Below are 25,203 nucleotides of genomic sequence, written 5' to 3' on the forward strand. Positions count from 1 at the left end.
TTTTTTGCCCGTAAACAACGTTTCAAATTCTGCTGACACATTCAATTTTGCTAAGTGCAATTTATTTTTTAAGTACCATTTCTAAGTGCAATTTATTAGTGTTCTAAGTGCAATTTATTTTATCTAAGTGCAATTTATTTTATAAGGGCAATTTATTGAGTTTTCTAAGTGCAATTTATTTTATCTGGTACGCTTTCAAGCAGTTCCATTCCAAAGCTTGGATTTCTTAATTTTCGATTCAAATAATTTTAACTATAATTGAAAGATATTTTGTAATTTGTAAGTTCTTTTACGGTTCCGGTTTTTGTTGTTTTAGTTCTATCAATATATGCTGCGCAGGACAAACATCACCCGGGACAAACAAAAACAATACTACTCGTATCAGGGCGAAGCTCTGAATGTTCCGACTACCTTTTAATGTCTATGGAGCAGTAATAGCATGAAAAAAAATGTAATAAAATAAAATGAATTTTTTTTGAATTTTTTTTGTGAAATCATCCCCCAATACGCCATATAAAGCACAAAGTGAGAGATTTCGCTCCTAGTAACAAATAATTTATGGCAAATACGCTTCCTTCAACCAATTTGGAACGATTTCTAAGACGATTAAATCTCCGCTTACTCATTAATAGCGCTCGTTATTTGTCCCGAATTGGCCAAAATGGTAATCTTTAAACCCCCATAACTTTACAAAAAATGATCACAGGTGAAATATCGTTTCAAATTTAACCTCAGGACAACAACACCTTTTGAATGATAAAAAAATATTCCGTCAAAAATGGTCGAAACTTGTCTGAAGAAAAAAAACCACCCCGAGCACAAATATTCCGTTACTTTTGTTACGAAAGTCGGAAAAATAACTTCCTTCTTTTAATATTGCAGTAACTTATGTAAGTTAGCGACGACTCGTTTCCAAATGAGTATATAAAGCTTCTTCAAACAAGACTGATTCGTGTGTTTTATCATTCGTGTAAGCCGCTTATTCAAAGCCAACCCTAGAGATCGTAACAGCGACTCTTTTATGAAGATTTTTCCGACATTTTTGTCGGAGGCTTTAATTTCAGTGTTTTCATCACTATATTTCATGCGATCACAGGAAAAACTGAATTTTTTCATTTTTTAAGATTACTGAGATCAGAACTTCGGTGCTTAATGAGGTGATGTGATCTTGTTTTAATATACATAATATGAATCAGTTTTTTCCGCATTTTGTTGAATATGGCGAAAAAAAGTCGTTCAACTGGTGAGTTTGGAGTGATGAGAACGAAACTGACACTGAAAAAATTCAAATCTTGATTTTCGTTTCAAATCTTGATTTTCGTTTCAAATCTTGATTTTCGTTTCAAATCTTAACTGTGACGCGACACAGCCCTCGATATGGAAGGTCAATAGACCACGATCAAGGCAAGTAATTAATCGGTTCAACGACATCTTGAGAGGCATTGGTTTGAATTGCATTATGGTTGAATCAATGATGCATTTTGCTTATATTCGTATCTAATGTACATACTAAACTGTTTGCAAGTGCAATTACTTCTAATCAAATTTAAATATTACTCCTAGCTAAGAGTTCTCCAATGTGTTGGCCTTCCTAGGCACAACGGGATGCTAATCTATCTCAAAAGCAAGTAGCAATTATCTGGACCCCCCCCCCCCCCTAAATGTTTAGGTAATTTGCCCCGAATAATTTTTCTTGTCAATTCCTTCTCCCGTATTACTCGACTTTGTATTGTATTGTATCTTTGGATTACATTTTTGGATAGCATCTAATTAGTTCAGCAGATAAATGATATCAAAGAGTTAAACTGGTTCCTCACTTTCTTAACACTACATAAAAACATAACTGCGTGAGCTATCGCGACATTGTTTTGCTTCTTTCTTGACACAGCTTAATTTAGTACAAATTTTCTCGATTTGCAATTAACTGCCTTTTTTAGCCAAATAAACATGCAAATCCTTGGTCGTTACGACGCGTAAGTAGTACCATTAACACTGCTATGTTCTATGAGTATTTTAAACGGCTAGTAAAATCTTCGTAGGAGGTTTTCGATTTAGGGTCCCAATTTATTATTCGAATCATTTGGCGAGTTCGAGTTCCAACCCACCAGCGCTCTTTACCTCTTTCAATATCTCTGTTTCTTGGGGGTTGATTGTTGTTTTAATTATTTGTCCCTCCAGTGGAACGGTAAACAACACCCAAACTTGCCCCCGTTCCATATTCAGGACTCGTTTGAAGTTCCATGTCGGAAGGGAGACTCTTTCGGGTCAGTCACTCTTCTCATTTGACTTATGTTGGCCTGCTAGAGATTTGTGAATGCAATCCCCAGTCGAAGGACAGAAGCTTTAAATTAGTGGCAAAATGATAAATGTATAGGGCAATAAGTCGAATAGCCCAAAGGGTTTTGCTTTCGAAAGGGTATAGATCAATTTTTTTGAGGCTTGATGTTTTGCTAGGTTGGAACCTTTTAAAGGCTATATTGCATTATGCAAACTTTTGGTTGGCTGCATTTTTTAAAACTTGAAGAGCAAGAAATTCGATTTTTGCAGCGGATGAAAGGTATATTTATGCTTCTTGTTACCAATGCACGTTCGGTTTGTCGAATGGGGGATTCTGTGGGCCTGTCGCTATTACAAAAATCATTCGGGTTTCTCGGTAAAAATAATCTAGTAGCAGTGTTAAATGAATTGTTAAACTAAGATTGATACTTATTTTGATGGCGCTAAACTCGATTGTTTATTATCTGCTAATTCCTTTTCCCTTTAAAGCTCATTCAACCTGTCAAATATTAAATATAAATTTAGGTCGGTTGAACAGACAGACTCTTGATCTAATCTTAGAAGATTGAAATACTCTTTTGTGAATTTAACCGCATGAAACTCGTTATCGAACCGAAACATGGATTTTTTAATATAAATTACCGAAATATGGATTTTTTATGTAAGAGGTAATGTCCGTTCTTTTAATGGCTGAGTTGAGGGGTTCGAGGCCGTACAGTGCCTATAGTTTTTGTAATCTGAAAATTTTCTGATTCAAAAAATCAATTGTCGGACTACCGTTTTTCTCTCTTATCGTGGAGTTCATTCAATGGAGCCCACTCGAAATATTCACTGCGGTTGATTCGAGGACTTCGTAGTAAATGTAAAATAGTTTACCACCTAAACAAAAAGGATATCGGAAGTCTGAAGTGACTGCTTGATAAACCATTTGTGATCTTGTGATCGGTCTGCTTTAAATTTACAGAAACAGATTTATGCCTGTCTCGCATGTTTTACAGCTAGTTGCTGCTAGGTTGTTTTGGCAATTGAGTGTTAATGGATATTTCATATGGGGGTAAATAAAGAGCAGTTTTCCCATTAAACAAAGACAATTTTAATGGGCTATAATGGCGCCAACACTGCCACACATGATTTTTTTTCATCCGGCCAACTTTCTCAATTAAGCCGTTTGTAGTTGAGCATATGTGTCGAAAATTTTTTTATTTACTACTGATTTTTTTTTTTGCGTTGGAAGCAAAATTAAGTCAATCGTAAACTGAATTCAATGGAATGGTATCAATTAGTTTGTGTGTAAACCAAATTAATTCATTTATTTTATTAAGAACATTGTCGAATCTATTTACACGTCCGAGCAGCGTAGTGTAGTAGTAGTACGAACCTTTTTTCTAACCTAACTCGCAAAGAAAAGTATTCAATGAAAGTGTTTACTTATTTGGTGGTACTTTTGCTATAATCACGATATGTAGCATTGGAAATTTCATAGCACCTGTTCTCTGTTTTGTTTGTGGCTAGTTTTTGAGAATAATTAGGCTTCCGTGGCTGAGTGGTTAATGCGTGAGACTCATTATCTCTAGATCGCAGATCGAATTCGAGATGTAGTCGATTTTTTACTAATTCGAGGCTTCGCCTCTGTGATATGAAAATAGGATCATGGAAGTCCGTTTCTACATGTCACGATAGAGAATCGTCATCTGAATACAAATCATCTCTACGCTTGCGACTAGCAAGCGTTGCCAAACTTGAATATAGACTTTGTTTCGTGTTAACAATTGGCTTATCAGAATCATTTGAATCATTTTACCTTTGGTTCATATGAAATCAAAAGTCAGACGTTAATTCGCGCTTGTGGTGAAGATTTTACGCACCTGCCTATAGACAAGGGTTAGTGGTTCAAATCCGGCCTAAACCTGTTTTTGTTTTTTTTGCGGAAAATTGTCCGCGCGTAAAAATTTTTTTTGACGGACTTATGTTTGTCTGCTTTTTTGTCGGCTTAGTTGCCGCCGCACCAAATTTGCCTAACTTACTCAAACTTCCACACTTATTCAAAAAAAAAATGCTTCAGTGTATTCCGGTTTTGGGCAAGTAATTCAAATCCAAGAAATTTTGCCTATTTTTTTGCTATTTTTTTCATGCTGTTCATGAAAAGTGTAAGGAAGTTGTTTTCTTTTGACATACAAGGAGTGTTCTGTGGGTTTAATGCATTGGTAGCACCCATGCTTTAGACGACAAATCATAGAAGTTCGATTTCTGTCGGGACCTGTTTTTTTAGTCGAAATTGAAAAGATTTTGAATATTTTAGGCTTTCGTGTCTTCTAATTTTTATCGGAATAGTGCCTACTGAAAGGTTCGGTTTCTTTTTAATACTTTGAAAGCTCTTTTCAGTTTCTATTTGTGCTGGTAATTTTGTTTGAGGGATTTTTTTTCTTTTAACAGTTTTTAGTTCATCTAAAAAAAACAATTAATTGAAGTTTTTTTTCAATTTTTGGTTTGTCTATTCATTTGCTGGTAATCATAGTCATACATTTTGTATCTTAAGTGATGCGAAGATCCGCTTTGCCTTTGTGTTAAATTTCAAATTGAAGGTCTTCATTTGCAATACACTTCTCCAATTTTTCTTGAAGTAAGTGAGAAGTAGGATTATTTGAGTAGTAAGATCAGCAGAAAACGAGTGAAAGATCCAGAAAGCTTCATCCGTAAAAGTTCTTTGTTCGTTCCGTAAGAATGGTAGTTTCGTGAATCATGTTATATCGATCGCACTATCCAATGGTAAAAGGAGCTTTTTTACTATTTCCATCCCTATCGCAAAAGGGGATTTGCTACTATAGATTCTAAATCCGCATATGTTTAACCTTCGATTAAGTTCTAGGGTTAGTTATTCTTTACTTGCTACCGAAGGGCGAAGGTATGATGATATCCAGTTAAAACGTTTGGCATCAATTGCCTCGATAAATTGCTTTAATGATCTCAATAACTCCTCGGATGGTGATTTTGGGAACATGTTCCGAGTTGTCTTCCGTTCCCAGTTGCTCTGGCGCTCGTAAACAATTACAAGAGGATTTGTTAAACCATGTTTCTTGAGGTCAGTCACTTTCTCCGACTGTGCGTGAATACTTTTTGCTTCTAGTATTTCGTCTCATGTGGTAATCGGCTCTCCGCTCTTTGATCGGTTTGGATTCCCACTGTCTATTTTATTTACCCTCAGTAGTAGCAGTTTAGTAAACAGAAATCCCACTAAGCCATCTCAACAGAAACAAATACCTCCTTCTGTGAGTGACAAATAATCATTAATCTGTACCATTGCGCTATGCACACTTAGTGATAATAGCTTTTTCGAAGTTGCATATTAAATTATCAGTGTTTCCTTGATTCAGACCGGAATTATTGAGTTTTTGTCCTATTTTGCAATTTTGTTGCGAATCTTATCATATCATTTTGGAAGGAATTTGCATCGCATGTTTTTGTCCTCACGCGTAAGTCAAATTTGATTATTTAGTTCATTTTTGGAGGCGTTTTAATCATGTTGAAGTAATGACGATTCAGATGTGTGATATTTTACTCGAAGTTTTAAGGTTAACAGCACTCGCAGCGCAATACGTGCTGTCTTTTTTGTTCGGAACGCGCAGGGATTGGAATTAAGTATGTCCTAGATTTTTGTAACGCAAATTCAGGTACCATAAATATAAGTCTGATGGGTTAGACGAATAAACGTCAGATATTTAAGCCCTTTCTTTCAGTGGTAATTCGAATTCTAAAAGTTTTTGAACCATAATTAGGCTGTAGTTCAATTTTATTACCAACCAAGAAGAAATTTAGTATTCGTGTATTTATCATTTTCACAAAGTAAAATTTTTTCCGTAATAGTATCAAAGTTATTTTGTTTTTCCTAGTTTTTTGTTACGTGGAAGGAACATTAAATTGTGATTCGAGCGAATAAAGCGAGTTAACAGCAGGCTCGTGATAGGGCGATAAGTATTTTATTAAGCCGTGAAGCTTAGTTCCTCCAATACAATTATTGTTTTTTGTAGAGCTTTTATCGAAATAAAAAAATTTGTAAGATTCATAAATTTTCTGCAATTTTTTCTTTTCATTTTTTGAAAAAAGTGTTTTCTTGAAATGTGGTGTTTATTTTTGGTTTTCAATAAAATAAAATTGTTTCTTGAATCATTTCAAGAGCCCTTTTTTAATGTTTTTTTTTCAACGAGAACTGATTGGAATGTTTCGTGCTAGTTACGCCTTGAGCGGTTTCTATTTTTCTTCCGACCACGCCACCAAGAAGTAATATGGATTATATTGTTCTTTTCTCCGGCAGATTTTGACTACTTCAAATAAACGCTGTAGAGGGCCATGTAAATATGATATTGAAGCCGTGATTCGGGTTCCTAGACACTTTAAATTGGTTTCCTCGTTTTTTTTTAGATTTAATTACACTAATTTAATTAACATTTTTTGAACGATTCTTACATTTTGATTTTGAACGATTCTTACATTTTGAGCCATTATTATCTCATATACTTGCGTTCAAACCTAATTAAGTCGCTCTTTCCGAGAGAAACAACAATTTTGAAAAAGAACAATGTAGAATGTTTTGTAGGTTTGTATACTTAATTTTGAACTTCTTTTTAAATCCTTGTGTTCGGAACACTCTGAACTACTTGCACCGCAAACTGCCATCAAATAGGTACAAATGCATACCTAACTAATATATGCCTTCTTTTTCTGTGACTTTGAAAGATAACCTGGATAACTCAACGTCGAAGCACCACCCATGCCCTTGAAGTTTCAAGCTAGCTATTTTAAGTTTCAAGTCCGATTTAGATTTATTCGACCTAATGTTTTTCCTTATCCTTATTAATTCCTGGGTATAAATCGAACTTCCCTTTTCGGGCATTTTATTGTGGTAAAATTTAGTGTATCAACTACGTGTTGCAATTTGCAACAAGCCGAAAGCTAAGCTAAAGTAAGACCAAACCCAGTGAATTTTCAAATACAGCTTTTCCTGGTATACAGGAATACTTCTGATTTTCAATTTAGGTTTTAAACTTATTTTGTGGAAATTTAAAGCTACACAGCACAAATTTGATACACTTCTTTGGTTGAGAGTATCAAGAAATATGTTTCAAGTGATTTGAAGTTAGATGATATTTCACTTAAAAGTATTACAATATTACCATTTTAAATTAGATTTGTTCAGCTGATTAAATCATCTATATTATTGTATTTTAAGCACATGAAAGCCTTGCAGTTAGCCCATTCATACTTTGATCTGATTGGAGGAAATTTGAGCGGGATACTTTCAAATGGGTTCAAATTTGAATCAAATTGAAAGTTGTCCTTGGCTGAATTCAAATGTAGATATTAGAAATAATGTCCAGGTTCAACGGGGTTGAAGATAAGGTATAAAAATATATTCAACGAATCATTCAAAGTATTGATAATTTAATTAGCGAAAAATTATCTGGACTTCAAACAAAAAGTTTTCATTGATTTTTAATTTTGTTGGGTAAAAGTTCCACCAAAGGACCTATTTTCCGTTAACAAAATTTATTTGATTTTAATCAGATTTTGGTTTTTATTTCTTTTGCTTGGTTATTTTGAGGATTTAGGGTTTTTTGGTCGTTCTTTCAATTAGATTTGTCGTTTTGTTGGACTCTAAAGACTTCATGTTTCTTTTTCAGTTGGCTTGTGTGCTGATTAAATCCAACAGCCCCAAAATTGTACCCTAGTCTATTTTATTTATTCTGCCCACTCGCGACAATAATCTCGAGAACCGATTGAAGAACCCATCCAGCAGTTTGAAGCCAAAGAAAATTTGAATGGAAAGCAAAAGGATCCGCCAACAATTCCTGGTCAAATTCTAAAGAAGGCAGTAGCTATTGTTAAACCGCAAGTTGAACTTAATCGGCCGAAAGGGTCTAATCCAATCTCAAAGAAAAGAAACACAGCACAACTGAACCAAGAGAGCCAATATACAAGTCAGAGAAACAGCAGGATTAGCAGTCGGACAGAGAACCAAACCGCAAGTTTCTTGGTTTGAAAGAAAGAAAGAATAATCCAACTAGAGAAGCGTCAGGGTTCGCCAAAAAGCACAGCCAATTTCAGGCCAGTTAAGCAGAAACATTGTTGCTTTACTTGAGAGGCTTGAAGTTAGAGTCGGACTAATTTAACCTCTTTTCTCAAGAACCGATCAAGAAAGTGTAATCATTCAGTTTGGGTCGTTTGCGGGAGAAGTCAGTTTCAGTCTTGCTGGTATTTGTGTGGCCCAACTGTTTTGCAAGACGGAACAACTAACTTTCTCTTTTGCCCTTGGAACTTTATTGTGGGGAAGGACTAAAGAAAAAATTGTTTTGCGGAGACACTTAAGCAACCAAGTTCACTTAATACACCCCATCACTATTGAATCAATTGATCCGATAGACTCTTCCTAATTATTCTCCGGAGATAATTGATCGATTCTCAAAATATCTATTCACTGATTTGCTGTCCACCAAAAATATCACTGTCACCCAGCATAACAATCTTTATCACTATAATTCACACGTCAATTAATCCTAACTCGTAATCTCGATAACAATCGACTATTCGAACAACAATAAACTCGGCCAATCTGTTAGAAAATCATCCTCGGATTTGTTGCTCTGTGCGTGAAATAAAACATTCGATCAAAAGATTTATTTCTTCGACTGTCGCGTTTTGCTTGAAAGTAAATAACCGTTCCTCTGTTTGTCACTTGAAACGAAAACCTGCACCGCCCTTTATTGAATTAGCGTACTCAGCGGGCCTTGGCATTGACAAAACAATCCTGCGCTTGGTCTCGAAATTCGAAACAGCCCTGATCTCTGCAAAATCAAACCCTGTACCAAAAAGGGCCTTCAATCATTGATGCACAATCGAAATACATTGTTTCACTTGTAGTGATATTTAAGCTATCCTTTAACATATATCAGATATCGTTTTAGTGCCTTTTAACGGAACTCGTCGAATTATTTTTATTCGGACGAATTGTTTTCCTCGCCGGATTTTATTTTTGTTTCTTAATTTCTTGTGTATATATCGCTGATTTTAACTCGGACTTTCTTCTTACTTTCCTTGAAGCGAAGTTACTAATGTGATTCTACTAATACTTGATTTCCTTTCCACAAATCGAATTATCATTTTATGCAATCGACACAATGAACACGTCATCCACAATGCATGCTAATCAGACGCAGAAAACTAGTCACACTAGTCAGACGAATACTCGCAGCCAGTCGGCGGCCAAGAAGAACCCGAAGTTCGCTTTTGCGATCGACACTCGGGATAAGGGGAAAATACCGACAAATACAGACCCCAATACAATTCACAAACTATTCTGGACCAAATTCAAACCCGCAAAGTAAGTATATTCAAAGGTCCAGTTTTTGAATTTGTTTCGAGGTTACAAGTCGATCAAAATATAGTCAAAATAAAGTCGGGATTATAGTCGAGCTCAAAGTGGATACATAGTGGAGTAGTTATGATTTTAGTTTTACTGTCTTGGTTTACTGTCTTGAAATGAAATAAAGAAACGCCAAAATGATTGTTAAATTTATTTTTCTTGTATGTTGGGATGTCGGTGCAATCGTAAACCTCCTAAAAGTTTTCTATTCAAAAAAGAGTATGAAAATACTATCAAAAATGGTTGTTTGAATTTAAAAGCACTCAAAAATAAAATTTGTCGTTGGAAGCCAGAACCTCATTTTTCCGACAATTGAAAATTTTCTTTTCGGTTGTTTTATTATTTTTTCTCGCGAAAAATGAGGAACCACAAGTAATCGTTAGAATGGGTCGAGTGATATATCATATAAAAGCCCTTTCAGTCGAGACAAACCGGTTGGAAGTTTAGAAAAACCGGCGAGTAAAGCGATCAAGTAACATGATAATGAGTATGAAAATTGCTCATTTCAGGTTAAGAAAACTTGATATCACTAAAAGGACAAATAATGTTGGAGGCTTCACGGCGTTTTAGTTGATTGTTTTTGTTCCTAGTTCTCGTGAAATATTTCTCCGAACAATTTAAAACGGTTTTCTCATTTAAAAATGATTTTTTCAGCAGCAGCTCTTCAGCATCTAGTAACAGTGTAGTGAGTGGGAGTGAATTGAGGAGTCTTCACAATCTATTGCAGCTGGAGAAACAACTGCTTCTGAAGGGACTACAATGTGTGAGACAGTATACTACTGGACCCATTCTCAGCACTAATTACTCATCGCCAGACATAGAACTGTGGATGCGACAGAAGGTAAGCAAAAGTGTTCTCCATAAGTCACCCTTCCACTTCAATTCACTTTTAACTTTTCAATTACATATTTTGGAGTGATTTAATCCGCTACAATTTCTTCTGGAACCTGTATTGCTCGGATTTTACTATTTCACCTCCATATCTTGCAGTTTTAAGTGGTTAAGAAGATATCGGGGGCAGTGGTTTTGGTGGTTTAAGTGGTTTTGGGGACAGTTGAAAAGCTGGCATCTTTTGTGGGGTGCAAGATAGCAGGTTAGGCATAGAAAAGGACAAGAGTTGGGAGAGCTTACCGTTTTTTTTAGAAGGATTGTTCTGTGGGGTCAATTTTGAATGGAGGGATACATGTAATTTTAACCTTAGAGGTGGGGACTTCGACAAAGAACTTTGCGTGGTTGAGTTTTAAAATAGGTTTAAAATGAAAAGAGAAGACTTTGTCGCGGTTATAAAAATCTACGGGAGGGTTTTCGTTGAACGAATAGATATATAGAGTTTCAGTAGTTTCCTCTGTGAAGCAGTTCAGAATATAAGGGAGTATTTGGCGAGTGGGAAGGGATTGAGTGTGGTAAAACTGGTAGGTTGTTGGGAATAGTAGGTAGAGACAGATAAACTGAGAATTTAAGAGATTGTGGTGCTTTTTGACGTTTACCGCGTGAAGGCGGGGTCGTTTGGATCCTGAAAATTGAAACTATCAAAGTTTCGTCATGGAAAGTAGTTTCTAGTCTGTCGTAGAAAAAAAGATTCTCTCACCGTTTAGTCAATTTTCACTTTAGTTAGGGCACCTTTCTCCTCTCACAAATTGAGAGTACCAAAACTCCTCAAAAATTCTACTTTCTGGTCATAGGCTAACCCTGGTCGTGTTTTACTACTTCCTTTGTTTGCCGTCCAACCCTAAAGTTTTTCTCAAAGCTTGTTGAGTGGATATAAACACTCAAGTTTGAGGGACGTGCGCGCAAAATAATACATATTTTTCGGGCCGTTTTTTAATACGTCTTCGGCGCAGAAATTTTCGATAAATCAGGGAGATGCTCGAAAAGTCAATTAGGTCGACCATAAACGCCTTGAGAGTTAGCGATGCTTTGGGCTTCAAACTATTTACAATTTAGGAGCGAAATTACTAGGAGCTAAATTATTAATTTTTTGTTACTAGGAGCGAAATTTATCACTTCGCTAACTCTATTATATGGCGTGTGGGGGGATGATTTTCATAAAAATCTTTAAGAAAAATAAAATCATTTCATTTGTATTAAATTTAATTTTTTCATGTTATTACTGCTCCATAGAGTGCTCTATAAATTGAGGCATGTTAATTGGTTAAAAAAAAAATTTTCAATTTGACTGGTACTGCTAATGCGTCATAATTGGCGTGCGTCACTTAAGAAATTTTGTAGACTCAGAGTTTTACTCATTCAGTTTTCCCTTAGTGTTATCGGTCATATTTTTGCTTGTGTATGCAATTGCAATTTCGCCTCTGTGTATCCTTTATACTCTTGGATAAAGTAATTCTTCTTTTTTTTAGTGTCTGGAGTGGCTGCTAGAAGTATCGGAGGGCAGAGAGGCTGACCCAAATGTGACACTACACGCCATGAGTCTATTCGACCAGATGCTAGTGCGCCAGTGCATCCCAAACGAGAAACTACAACTGGTCGCAGCCACAGGGTATTTATTGGCATCCAAACTCAGAGAGACTTGTCCAGTCACCCCCGCGGAACTGGAGGCATTAACTTATTCTTCCTGTTCGGAACAAGAAATCAGACAGTTCGAGATGGTCATGACAGTGAGCTTAGGTCAGTTAGCAAAGAGCGTTGTGACGTATTCTACTCATAAGAGCTTAATCAGAGAAATATCTTATTTCAAGGCCGTACCAAGTTGTCACATTTTTTTTTCAGTTAAATTTAATCAAAATAAATCTGTGAAACTGCAGGTGCATTTGATAAAATCAAGAAAGCGGCAGCAATCAATACCAATCACGAAACCAATGAAGTTGACTGTTCTTCGTCAATATAATCTGCTCTGATAAGTTCCATAAAACGACAGTGCCGATGTTTTTCAAGTTAGTTAATTGAGTTTTGAAATATTAGTTGTCTCGTCTTCTGCCGGTTTGAGGAGTTCTTAGAGCTGAATTGGAGTATGCTTTTTGATAGCCATGAAAAAGCGTGTTATATAACTCTTATTGTGTTGCTGTTTTTCTGAAGAGCTATAGGTAAGTTTGAAAAGTTTAAAATTAAGGTTAAATGTTGATAAAAATGAATTCAGGAAGTCTGTTCATGGTTACTTATATTATGTGTGGATAATTGTGTTTGTTATGTTGTTTAGATTGGGACCTAGACAGTGTGACCCCCTTGCCCTTCCTGCAGAGCATGGCCTCGTTCCTAGTGTGCAGTGAAGTGGTGGGTGTGATGGTGGAGAGGGCAACTGAAGTAGTCCTGAAGTGTGTGCTGTGTGAACAGATGCTGGGACTGAGTCAGTCTCTGTTGGCAGCTGCTAGTCTGTTGTACACTATGGCTAGTCTAGCAGTCAGTCCACAGGCACAGAATGTAAGTTTCCACCACTTTCGTGCTATATAGAGCTGCTTTTTGTCGTATTCTCGCTAGTGTTTGCGAATCACAGCTTTGCCTCTGTGTAAATTTTCATATTTGAGCAGCATCAGGTTGGCATAGTTAGGTATCCTGTTAATGAAGAAGGCTGTTATTTCGTGTGTGCTGTCTGATTTTTCTTCTAAAAGTTTTAAAAATTTTTCAGGCTCAAACTGAAATTTTGACAGTTTGACTTTGATTTCTTCATAAATTCACTTCAAAAATTTTCCTATTGATCCAGTTATCTCAAATTTGGTTAGCTTACTAGAAAATTGTTGATCATAAAACGTTCTTGAAATTCAATAAGCTTTGATGCAATACTTTTTTTCTCCGCAACTTTCAAAAAATTCTGAATCCTTTAGTTCGTTCATTAACACTTCGAACCGTCTGTTGGCGATCCTCGTATGGTTTTTTAGTACTGATTTATGAGCTACGCTTTGCCGCTTTTGTAGCATGTCTTAGATATCTGATAGTTGGAGTGTGAATAGCAATTGTTTTGCAGGTGTTCAACTTGTGCTCTCATCGCCTGGTGGACATCTTAGGCTGCAACATGGAGACACTTCTCTCAGTCACAGACCAGATGCATTGCATCATGGTTTACGGCGACGCCAACCCCCCCACAACAACCAACTGCACATCACAAATGGGAGAAACAGGGGGAATGACATCGGCGGAAAACAACAACGACCTCGACTATCCCCCTATTGTACCACCCCTGACGTCTGTGGTATCGAATGTGACCCCACCCAAGTCGGCAGGGATCGTGAGTGAAAGTGTAGGCACCACGCCTAGTGCGCCTCACGATATGAACTTCGCCCTTTGAGGCGGGGGGGGGGGAGTTGTGAAAGGTGTTGTCATGTGGCTAAGAGAAGCTGTTCTACATCACATCACCAGGACATACAAACGAATGATTTGAAAGTGAAGTCAAAATGATTGAAGTTTCTCGGAGTCGGAGCTTTAATGGACTTGACAGGACTAGAAAGAGACCATCTGAAAACAAAACATCATTAACTGTCTGATTGGTCTTTCCGTACAAAAAATTCTGCTACTCATTGGTGCCTTAAAATAAAAAACTGATCTAGTTTTTCAAACAGAAACTCTTTGAATATACAACTTATTCATCGCCATTTGTCTATCAAGCACTCTTGCGTACGTTGATCGTTGTAAAGTGCAATAAAACAATTCTTTTAATTTTGAAGGTGTGTTAAAAAAACAAATAATACATGCAATTACAACGTTGATAGCTTTTGAGTATTTGTTCGTTGAATGTTCAAGTTGCTTATTTATTTCCAAATTTGTTATTTTTCGTTCCAGTTTAATAATACTTACCAAATCAATAAACCATTAGGTAGCTTAGTTTGTGCAATAGAATTTGATAAGTTGATATTAATGAATTATTTGGTACTTCTACTTAACCAAAATTCTCCTGATATAGATGAAATTTTGGCTTGTGATAATCTTTTTTAACGTCTGGCGCTTGCGATAATTTGGAATCTGCGAACTGTTAACTCATTTGGTTGTTGTTCTCTTTTAAACATCATTTTAATCTCAGGAATTTCGAGCAGGTAACTTAACAGACTCAAATACGATTTTCTGTATCTCAAGATCGTTTCTAAAGTGGCATACCATATGACCAAAGATCCCACATAGAATAAGTGATTAAAATCATGAGAGTTTTTTTTAAAATCTTACTTGAGAATGCATTATTCTTTATAAAATTCTGGAAACATTTGAAGTTTTTTTTTAACTTCAAATGCTTTGTTGACTTCATATCTGAGTCTGGGAATATATCGTGCAAAATGATTCCCCAAACTGCTGTCGTAACTAAAAACTGACGCAAAAGATATTTTTACGTTCCAAAATGCAGTGTGTGTGAGGGGGATTTTTTTGACGGTGCATTGGATTAATCTAGCATTAAAACTGCTCCTCAATTACCGAATAAACGAGCAGCGACTGACGCGAAACTCGCTCGGACATGCAATACTAACTTTTCGAAAAGCCGAATCAGCGACGCAAACTGTTGATTCGAACAACCTTACTTGTCTCCTGAACTAATGCATACAAAGTAGTTGATGTGCTTTGGTATACCTGGTGCCTTCTGTGGTCTTTTAAGAAAATAACTCATGGAAAACACAAAAATTGTGCCTTATTTGGTGCTAGATTAGATATTGTCACTTAGATTTACTCTTCTGTCCTTTTTATGTTTTAGTTCCATAATTAATTGCCTTTAGTACGTTACGTAGAAAGCCGTGCTTTTATATTTATTACCCCGGTTCGTTATTTATTTCTGTTCAATGTATTATGTTTGTCATCTGGTATTAAGTTTGACAACCACTTTGAAATGCTAATTTAAAGTCATGATTTTATATGTAACCAGATTATCCAATCGATAATATGTGCAACACCTAAAATTAACTAAACACTACTACTTGCCTCTCAAAATGACGTTGCAACAACCAACCCCCCTACCTATTCGAGGGTGGGGGAGGTTGTTTTAGTGCATACTTTTACTGTATCCTTAAATGCATTAGAGTGCTGTAATACTACTTCACGTGAGCTGCTTGTATACTTATTTACCCTCAGTTTGTCAATACTTCTGACAGAATGTGTTATGTACCATTTACCATCAATGCATTTAGGCGTCATCTATTGTGGTTTTAGCTTCTAGAACTGACCTAATGTTTCATTACAGGAAGATTGTGTGCTTTTATGCTCTGCTCAATCATTTGTTCTTCTACAACTTTTATTCTGTCTCCATAACGCTTTGACATTTTTTGTTTCAGTAAAAGACAATTTATTTTTCTGCAATTCAGTTTCTGTTCCCCAATAAAAAAGACTCGATTTGAAAGGTAGAGAAGTAATATACGGTGTTTTTGAGACAACTTTCTTTGGTTACAAATAATGAAATTTTTTGAGCAAAAATTAGCAGCAACAATTAAACATCAGCAAGACTGCTCGTTTATCAGGTTAAAGCCTTGAATGTTCCGACTGCCCCTTAATCAATATCGAATATCTTTTACGAAAAGAAAATATCAAAAAACTGTAAATTTTGGACAATATGAAAAGTCAAGTGAGAAAATTTGAGGCGTACGAAATTGATACGACCGATAAGCTAGCCTCAATTAATCGGATAAAATCTACAAAGCGTGCATAAATTAGTCCAGAGCATGGCCAAATTGGTAATTTTCAAACTCCCAAACTTTGCAAAAAATGATCGGACGCAAAATATCTTTTCAAATTTGATTTTAGCGAGTCGATATCTTCAATAGGGCATGAAAAGTTTTTGTTAAAAACTCTTATTTCGATTGTCGAAAATTGACTGAATAAAAAAACTACCCCAAGTTTTTTTTGAAAGTCGGAACAAAAATGGTGAAGTTCCGAATATTTGAACCGAGTTTTAAAGTGTTGCAGGTACTTTCTTCTCTTCTCTTTTGAATAAAAGTTAATCGAACGTTGAAAAAACTTGAGCAATTACAAGATAAAAATGAGGTTGGAAGCTCTGATCGAATCTGCGTTCAGCAAGAGAAAAATTGAAAAAAATTGATTTGTTTTCAAAGTATAAGTATTCTTTTAATGCGAATTATTGTCGGATTTTGCGAAAACTGTCTCATGAAAGAAACGAATCACGATTTGTTTTTGCTGCCTTGCCTATTTTTTGTTGGGTTTTTAATTTTGTTTTTTATTATTTTCTTCTTTTCCCGTAATCTACTTATCGGAAAACGAATGAAAAAGAGATATCAAGTTAAAAAATATGACCTTCCGAGGTTCAGTAAAATTAGTAACCGCTAGTTTTCTGTGACAAAATATCAACGAAACATTAATAAATATTTTTTTAAAGCCTTTGCAAGCTTGATGTTTTACAGTGCTCTCAAAGGGACAAACTATCCGTGTAAATCAGTTCGTATTTACACTTACGATCAGCTTAGTCTGTTATTACGAACCTTCTTTTTTTCTAAGCTAACTCGCAAATGTAAGTGTTCACTTATTTGGAAATTTTACTGTAGCATTGGAAATTGCATAGCATCTGTTCTCTGTTTTATCTGTGACTAAATGGTTTTTGGTACCTATTAAGCTTCCGTGGCTTAGTGGTTAGTGTGAGGCTCCTAAATTCTAAGTGGCAGGTTCGTACCTGAGAGGAAGACGAATTTTTGCTTATTCGAGGATTAATTCTAATTTTTATTATTGCACTTCATAGAGCTTTTTTGTCGTGTTCTCGCAAGTGTTTGCGATGCCAAACTTCGCCTCCCTGTTTTTTGCTTTCATTTTACATCCATTTGGTTCACCTCAATTAAAAAGCTATTATCTTGATTTAGTGGAGTGTTCAAAGAGATAAACCATCCGTGTAAAACATATCTTACTTCATTTTTGCTCTCACCTCACATCCAGTTGGTTTCCTGCAATTAAAAAGCTATTAGCTTGCTTCAGTGGAGTATTTTACTGTAAAAATAGGTTTTGATGCTATTTTTGGTGGTTATGTGGTAAACTCGACACAACCTTATGTTATTAACGTTATTCAGACTCTTTTGTAGGTCGGGATGATTTTTTTGTTTTTCCTTGAAAAGTTTATAAAAAAAGCTCAAGCTCAAATTTACTTTTCCCGGTTTGATTTTTGTTAAAGTTCAGTTGATTCTCTTTGTTACAAGGAAAACATTTTCACTATTGAACCGCAAAAGCGTAAAGGTTACGAAAAACTTGATTGACAAATTTGGAGATGGAAGTATTTAATGAATTTTGAGAGCAATCATCTTGAAAGCTGCAGCTGGAGTTTTTTGCCGGAAAGAATAATGCTTCCAACCATTTTAAGAAAGTTTGGGATTTTGTTGGTCGAGAACTAATCAAGTCAAAAATAACTAATGGAGAAAAGTCATTCTCAAGGTTGAAAAGTTTAGCTTTTTAATCGATTAACGTAATGATGACTTTTATTTCAACAGAGTAGTTTTTTCTCGTTAATTGGCTGACGCTCAATAGTTTTTTTGTTCATTAGTTTTGGGATTGGGAAGTTTGGAAAGACCGCCTACTGTCTACTGTGTCTGCATGCTCTCCTAGTTTTTTTGTCTTGCCACTCTGTCTACAACCTTCGAAAAAGTCGGTGAAGGGAAATTTGACCCATATTTTTGTATTTTTGATTTTTTTTCGTTTTCTCAAGAGCTGCCGTTTCAAATCTGAGATTTGTTTTCAATGAATAGAAATGGTTTCAGAGCGCTCCTCTGCATAAACTGTTATACCCAATTTTTTGTAAATATAATTTTCTGGCCCTCGGAATAGTGAAAACTTTGCTTATTTTTACCTTTTTTTTGAAATTTTTTGATTTCTCTCGAAAACTAACCCTCCAAATCTCAAGTTGTAGGTTCAATGGTTATAACGGGTAGACGAAAACTCCCTCGCATTAGGAGTCTATCACAATTTTTTTATGCAAAATTTGCCGCCCTCGGAAAGTCAATTTTTTGCTTTTTTGACCGTTTTGTTTTTAAGTTTTGAATTTTCTCGAAAACTACATTCACATACCTTAAATTTTGAGTTCAATCCAAAGAACGGGTTACGGAAAGCGCGTTTGCCTGGACGACTACGCCCAAATTTTTCAAATAAGATTTATGACCCTAAGAAAAGTCCAATTTTTGATTTTTTGACCGTTTTCTGAAACTTTTGGTTCTTCTCGAAAACTACTCTCTCAAATCTGAGTTTTCGGGCTCAATCGAAAAAACAGAACCCTTGAGAAGTTCCAATAGTGTGCGATAGCTCAAAAGGTCAAAAGCTTAAGAGAGATCTAGAGGGGCGAGTACAATTTTTTTTGAACAAGTCACCAGCGCAGCACGTATTAGTCGAGATAATACGATCCAATTTTCGTAACGTTAGTTAGTTCAAATTTTATGCCTCTTAGAGCTTGAAACATAAAGCAAGTTGAAAAATTTATGAAGGATGATAAATTTTTTCTCCCGATATTTAAAAATGTTTCAAATAGCTAGATAGCTATCGTTCTAAGATTTAAGTTGCGTGAAAGATACCTAATCTGAGTTCATTGCAGACAAAGTCGTATAAGTTTCACGTGTTCGTGATTTGTTATGATAAGAGCCTCTTAAGTTTTTGAGTTGATTACTCGGCCACTCTTGGTGATAGTTGGTCTACTCTTGAGCGTTGATCGATTTATCACAATCTAAGTTGGTTCATTTTTTTAACCGATACGGACACCGATACACCAAAGATTTGAATAAAGTGTTTATAGTTTGTAATAAATGTTAACAAATGTTTATACGCAATGTGTGATTGGCCTTCGGTTGGTAATGTAAATTAGTACTTTTTTTGAAGTGTATTCGAGAAAGACTATTCTGTTGTCGATCGATCAAAGTGCTCATTTTTATTAACTTTTGGCTGTGAAGTCATAATAAACTGTATTGATCGAGCTAATCGGATCAGTTGTGAAAAACATTAAAAATAATTTAGCTTAAAGAAATTTGCAGGTAAACTTCTCGACGTGTTTTGTCACTGATCATAAACAGGTAAGAGTTAGTCGTATCCAGGGGCGGATCTAGGATTTTCTCGAGGGGGGCGGATTTTCAAAAAAAAATCGAAAATTTTGACGACCTTTTTTTTCTTTTTTTTTAGGTCGATCAAATTGATTTTTTGAGTTCTCCCAAAGCACTGTTTTGCCCCTATTTTGGCTAAATTTTCTGCGCCGCAAGCAAATTTTTGAAAAACAGTCAAAAAAGCCATTTTTGGGCACTTTTTGAAAATTGTTGACAAAAAAATCGCGTTTTTTTTTGGCGCGCGCTCCCCCTCAAAGTTAGTATATATTGGCGCCAAAGGCGCCTAGAAAAAATTTTAGGGTCGGTCGGCCAAAAATGGATTTCTGAAAAAGTATCAAAGGGGGGACCTTTTGGGTCGGCAGGGGGTCGAATCCCTGAGGGAGGGCCTCCGCCCCCCCTCCCTAAATCCGCCCCTGGTCGTATCCCCAATCAAATATCGCAGCACTGCGTTTAACTATGGCGGGGTATTTCACCTATTACTGATTTTTTAAACAACTTTTTTTCACTCTTCGAGTTTTAGAAAGTTTAGCTATATTGTCATACCCAAAATTAAAATATGCACAACTTAAAACTTTCTTGAGTGCTAAAAATGCTGGATAACTATGAAGGACAAGATAAGTTGAATTTTCAAACAGATCTTAAATTTAAGCAAAATTGTCCGTATCTCAAAAGGACTCCTGTATGTAAAATGAGGTTTGAGGTATTTATAATGAAATTTAAGTTTTACTGATTGATTCATTTTCCTCGATATGACAAGAAACGCTATTCATATAATTTCACTATAATTTCTCATACATTCTGTACGTGGCTTATAACGATGTATAATAACTCTGTGACTACCCGCACCGAGCGCCCATGAATTCTAATTGAATATAATGGATTCCCGAGACAAAAGTTATCCAGTATAACCCATTACAGATGTAAAATTCAGACCACGAAATTGATTTTATTGTCATTATAATAGACTATTTTTTAAAATTAATAATCCGTTATAATCCATTATAATTGATTATAATCCTGTTTATTTTTAGAACTAAATTCGTTTTTTTTTTTGCAGAAAGTTTACAAAAAATATGCCATGTGTTTAACTAAATGTCATATGTCAACGTCACTACCTGAGGGGGGAGGGTAAAGTAAACTGGGAGACAAAAAAGTGTTACAACCAGAAAAAATATATAATAAATTTTAATGTAAATTGCAACATTTTTTGAACTTAATACGTAGCAACTGCAGTACACAAGAAATGAGATAAGTTTCATAAATAACATCTTGGAAAATTTCATTATACTCGATTATAATAGATTTTAATGGATTATTTTTGCATAAAAAATATAAGGACTATAATCTAATTCAATAGATTATAATCGATTATAATCGATTATAATGGATTATATTGACATAGATACTGACCATATTCTGACAATATAATCAATTATGATCCATGGGCGCTCGGTGCGGGTAAACATTCTCATTGCTCGGTGCGGGTAAACATTTTCCTTGCATGACTAGTCTTTGTCCAAAAACTCTCAAAATCAGCGTTTTTTTGTTTTTTGTTTTCATTTTTAATGTTTTTTTTCTAAATTGTTTTCAAACTCAGTAACACTTGATGAAATTATCTAGCTCTGAAGCATAAGTTTGAGAAAATCACTCAACTTTTTACAATTGGGGCAAAAATGGTTATTATTTTTTTGCACAATGTAACTAATACTAATCTTGAATAAATTAGTTTTTTCTGAAGTTTTTGAGCAAATGGTCTACGTTATAAACAAATATTCTTGTCTCGTTAAAAAGTCATTTTTAGGGCCTTTTCAAAATTTATGAAAATCTCAAAAACTGTTTCAGAGTATCTCAAAACTGTTCAAAATTGCATGACTAACGTTTTGGTGTAGAAAAACTGTCGTGTTTAATGAGTCATTACTGCAATACTTTGTGCAGTTTTGTTTTCGTATCGGATTTTTCGGAGTTTTCCTGATATCATTACTTCGACCAGTAGAGGATTTTGAAGGGACGCCCCTTCAGGTATTCGACCCCTTGCCAACCCAAAGGGTTCCCTTTGTTTTATTTTGAGATGTCGATTTTTGGCTGACGGACCCTAGTATTAAAAAAATTTAAGTTTTGGTCAAAATTATTCAAAATGTGCTTAAAAATGTCTTTTTTGGAATGTTTTTTATTAATTTTGCCTAAAAATTTTGACCAAAACAGGATCTTTCTAGTGCACTGGAAGAGCTCGGAAAATCAATTTGGTCGACCTAAAAAGAAGCCGACAAATTTTCGAAAAATATTTTGAAAATCCACTTCCACTTCCGCCCCTCGAGAAAGCCCTATATCCACCCCTGGCTTCCTGAAACCGTATAACTCAATTTAAACAATCAACTTTTTCCTGTATATACTGATTTTTATCGCTTCAATGGAATAATTGTTTTTGAATAAACGCTTTTTTATTTACTACTGCTTTTATGTATTTCTAAATTTCGAAATTTTCTCTCAAATTGTTTCACTTGTCTTTCTAAAGTTTTAAATGAAAAGCTAGTTTTTTTTGATGAAATTAAACAAGCTTTTCTTTTTTTATTTACTACTGCTCTTATGTATTTCTAAATTTCGAAATTTTCTCTCAAATTGTCTCACTTGTCTTTCTAAAGTTTTAAATGAAAAGCTAGTTTATTTTAAAATAAATATGAGTTTTAAACGCCAAAAATTTGAATGTTTCTCTATAATTAGAATTTAAATTTATTTTTAAAAGTCGATACCGGATCTTAATCATTTTCTATCCAATTTTTGCCCCATTTAAATTTTTTTTGCCCTTCGCTTAATTGTTAAATAATGTTGAAAAGTCTTTCAAAAAAATTGTTTTTGTTCCAGCAAAACTTTTCAAATTTTGCACACGATCTTTTTATATATTTTTGTCACACGATCTTTTCATATATTTTTATATAATATATTAGTTGTGATTCATTTTTTTAATCGTTGAATTGTGAATTGGTGGCTGACATTTGAAGAACAGCAGAGCGCATGGCGCAGAGGCGGCCGAAATAAGACTTTAAATCTAGATCATAGTTCGAATCTCGTAGAAAGTTTTTTTTTTCAAAATTTCAAAAACTCGTGCTTGGAGAGTTTTTTTTTGCAAGCCAGTAAATTTGATACATTTAATACTTTGTTGTATCATTTTTTTAAAAAAATTTCATCAGTTTTAGTAAGTATTGACTAATTCATACATCTTAAAAAGCAGTTGGAACAATCAATGCTTCGCGTTTGAGATTTTAAATTCAGCATAGAATCTGATAATAGTAAGCTTTGAAGTAATTGGAAGCCTTCAAGATGCATTAAATCATTTTTTGATGATATGAAGCCTGAAACTAATCGGAAGCCTGCAAACTGCATCAAGCTTTTAAATTATTAATTCTCTATTCGTGTAGTTTTCAGTAATAAAAAACCAACGAATTGTTTCGGATCATAAATTATATCAACTTTTATGGTATGAAGCTTTGAGCTAATTGGAAGCCTGCTAATTGGAACTTATCATGAGGTTTTAAATCAAATTATTTCAATTTATTTCTGAAATTTTTGTTGATTGTCTCTTAGCAAAATTGTATAACTGAACTTGATACATTCTGCGTGCTGTTTTTGAATCGAAGTAAAAAAATTCATTCAAGTACTAAAATTCAAAGTATTGTAAGGATACTTTCAGCACAACAACTTGGAAAAATCAGGCGATAAGATTAATTGATATGCTAAATGTCTACTCCAGCTCTTGTGTCGAAGCGTTTGAAAACATGCTTTTCGGTAAGTAAAAAATTAAAACTCTTAAATATTTTTGATGAATGAAAAATAATTCTGGAAATTCATTCATAAATGATATCATGAACGGTTTTCATAGCCGACAAAACTCTTTAAGAACAAAAACATCAAGCGATGGATTTTTGTTGGTGGCAGCTTCTTTTGATAATCGCCAAAAACAAATAACTCAATCGCCTTTCTGCAACAATTGAATTTCCTGAAACTCAATTCAGATTCAATTATGTTTTTCGTTTTTCCGCTTTTTGATTTTTTTTCCGCAACTCTTTTATAGTAAAAAATGAATTGCGGCAAGCTAAGGTTTTAAGAAGTGTTTCTGGTCAATAGCTGGCAGAGAGCAAAGACTTGAAGTAGCAGTGAGCTATCTCCCTTGTCCCAGGACAATATAAGAACCCTACTTTAACCAAACAGTTCTGACAACTTAATTTCAAAAACAAAATAATGGTCAAACAATGGTCAAAAAGGCTGTTTTTGGGCCCTTTTTAGAAAATTTTGACCAGAAAATGGTAATTTTTCTTCAAAATTAGTATCTGTTGGCGCTGAAGATGCCTTTAGAAAACTTTTAAGGTTGGTCGTCATAAAATTGATGCCGTAAAATAATACCAAAGGGGTGATTCTTTAGTTGGTTAGAGGGTCGAATTCGTGAAGACGGAGAATGGGGGGGGGGGGGGATTGCTAGAGGTATGTCATCCTCGCCTCCCCTAAATCCATGTCCCTAAGTCCACGTCCCTAATTGCCCGTCTCCTCTATGTCCGCCTCCCAGGTCAACTGAAATCTGAGAAAGAATAGTGAAAATTACCGCGCATTTCAAGTAGAAAGAACGCCCAGTCAAAACTGACTCCTCTATCAAAAATGAACTGCAAATCTGAACTGCATCATGCAGCGTGTGCAGATGAGAAGTCATATGTGCTGATGATTTTTTGTGGCTGTAAACTCAAAAATTCAAAACTGCAGAAAACCAAGCAACCATTAATTGTCTAATTCAGTGATAAGCAATTGCCCGACTTTTACTTTATTACTCTTGATTGAAAGAGATAGAAAGTATGAAAAATCTAGAAAAATAGTAAGGAATAATAGGCTACCAGTTTGGTATCAAAAGATGCTAATGGTGATCAGTTAAGTTTGCTCTAAGGGTGATTACTTTTAGTGTAATTGTTACCATTCTAGTAGGACTTAACGTAGAGTTGAGCTCTCTGCGCTCCCTTCCACAGCATACTTGGGGGCTTTTCTCATGATACCAATAAGAATTGCTAGAGGTTCATAGTCGCTAAATTTTATGTTGCAAAAAAAATGAAGACAAATCTAGCAGAAAATTAAATATATTATAACAGCTAAATTTTGCTCCAGAATTGGTGCAGATATTGAATGATGTTACTGTGAGGTTTTTGGATAGTCATTTTTGATTGGCTGAAGTTAGTTTTCCATCATTCGGTCCATTTTGTAACGTCTTCAGCATTACAATTATAGTGTGAACAGTGGTGAAATTAGAAAAAAAATACTTCTCCTTAACGTAAAATTTGATGCAAAAATGATTCACCAAAAAATTAAAACACTCTTTTTTAGAATTAAAATAATTTTTTTTCTGACGATTTGTTTAAATACGATTTGTTCTATCAACCCTGCTTGCATCAGAGTTGATCACCTCATCGCGAAAACTGATTATTTTTTAAAGTTTTTTGTGGTCCACGAGGCGCCAACTTACGCCAACAGTATCTTTTCTCTCTGGAAATTAATCCGAGATTTGAAAAAAAAATTAAGTCTCTGTAACTAATTTAGACGACACTA

General features: G+C 35.0%; 2 protein-coding genes across 4 annotated transcripts in view; both read left to right on the top strand.

The window, feature by feature from the left end:
- Positions 1-1,836: 1,836 nt before the first annotated feature.
- On the top strand, positions 1,837-15,917 carry LOC134851162 (G1/S-specific cyclin-D3-like). 2 transcript variants are annotated; one of them, XM_063867129.1, is made up of 6 exons: positions 1,837-1,973; positions 7,953-9,649; positions 10,349-10,532; positions 12,049-12,316; positions 12,846-13,066; positions 13,608-15,917. In XM_063867129.1, the coding sequence occupies exons 2-6, from the start codon at positions 9,447-9,449 to the stop codon at positions 13,926-13,928; spliced, it is 1,197 nt and encodes a 398-aa protein (XP_063723199.1). In that variant the 5' UTR covers positions 1,837-1,973; positions 7,953-9,446; the 3' UTR covers positions 13,929-15,917. The 2 variants fall into 2 exon arrangements, with proteins under 2 accessions (XP_063723199.1, XP_063723198.1); XM_063867128.1 differs by having other exon boundaries at positions 1,838-1,973; positions 10,346-10,532.
- A 3,448-nt stretch (positions 15,918-19,365) lies between these two features.
- The window catches only part of LOC134851441 (gamma-aminobutyric acid receptor subunit beta-1-like), a 30,503-nt gene continuing 24,665 nt past the window's right edge, over positions 19,366-25,203 (top strand). The window contains exon 1 of one of the 2 annotated variants that reach the window (XM_063867522.1): positions 19,366-19,376. The gene's annotated coding sequence lies outside the window, so the exon portion shown is untranslated. Of the gene's footprint in view, positions 19,377-19,472; positions 19,600-25,203 lie in introns of those variants that run through there. The other variant, XM_063867518.1, reaches the window with a different exon arrangement.

Source organism: Symsagittifera roscoffensis, chromosome 7 (assembly GCF_963678635.1).
Source record: "Symsagittifera roscoffensis chromosome 7, txSymRosc1.1, whole genome shotgun sequence".
NCBI classification, from domain to species: Eukaryota; Metazoa; Xenacoelomorpha; order Acoela; family Convolutidae; genus Symsagittifera; species Symsagittifera roscoffensis.

Excerpts from the sequence above, each read along its gene's own strand:
- LOC134851162 (XM_063867128.1), top strand. The coding sequence starts at position 9,447 with ATGAACACGTCATCCACAATGCATGCTAATCAGACGCAGAAAACTAGT. Across the intron at positions 9,650-10,345 it reads ACCAAATTCAAACCCGCAAA|CAGCAGCTCTTCAGCATCTA; the intron begins GTAAGTATATTC and ends TGATTTTTTCAG. Across the intron at positions 10,533-12,048 it reads AACTGTGGATGCGACAGAAG|TGTCTGGAGTGGCTGCTAGA; the intron begins GTAAGCAAAAGT and ends TCTTTTTTTTAG.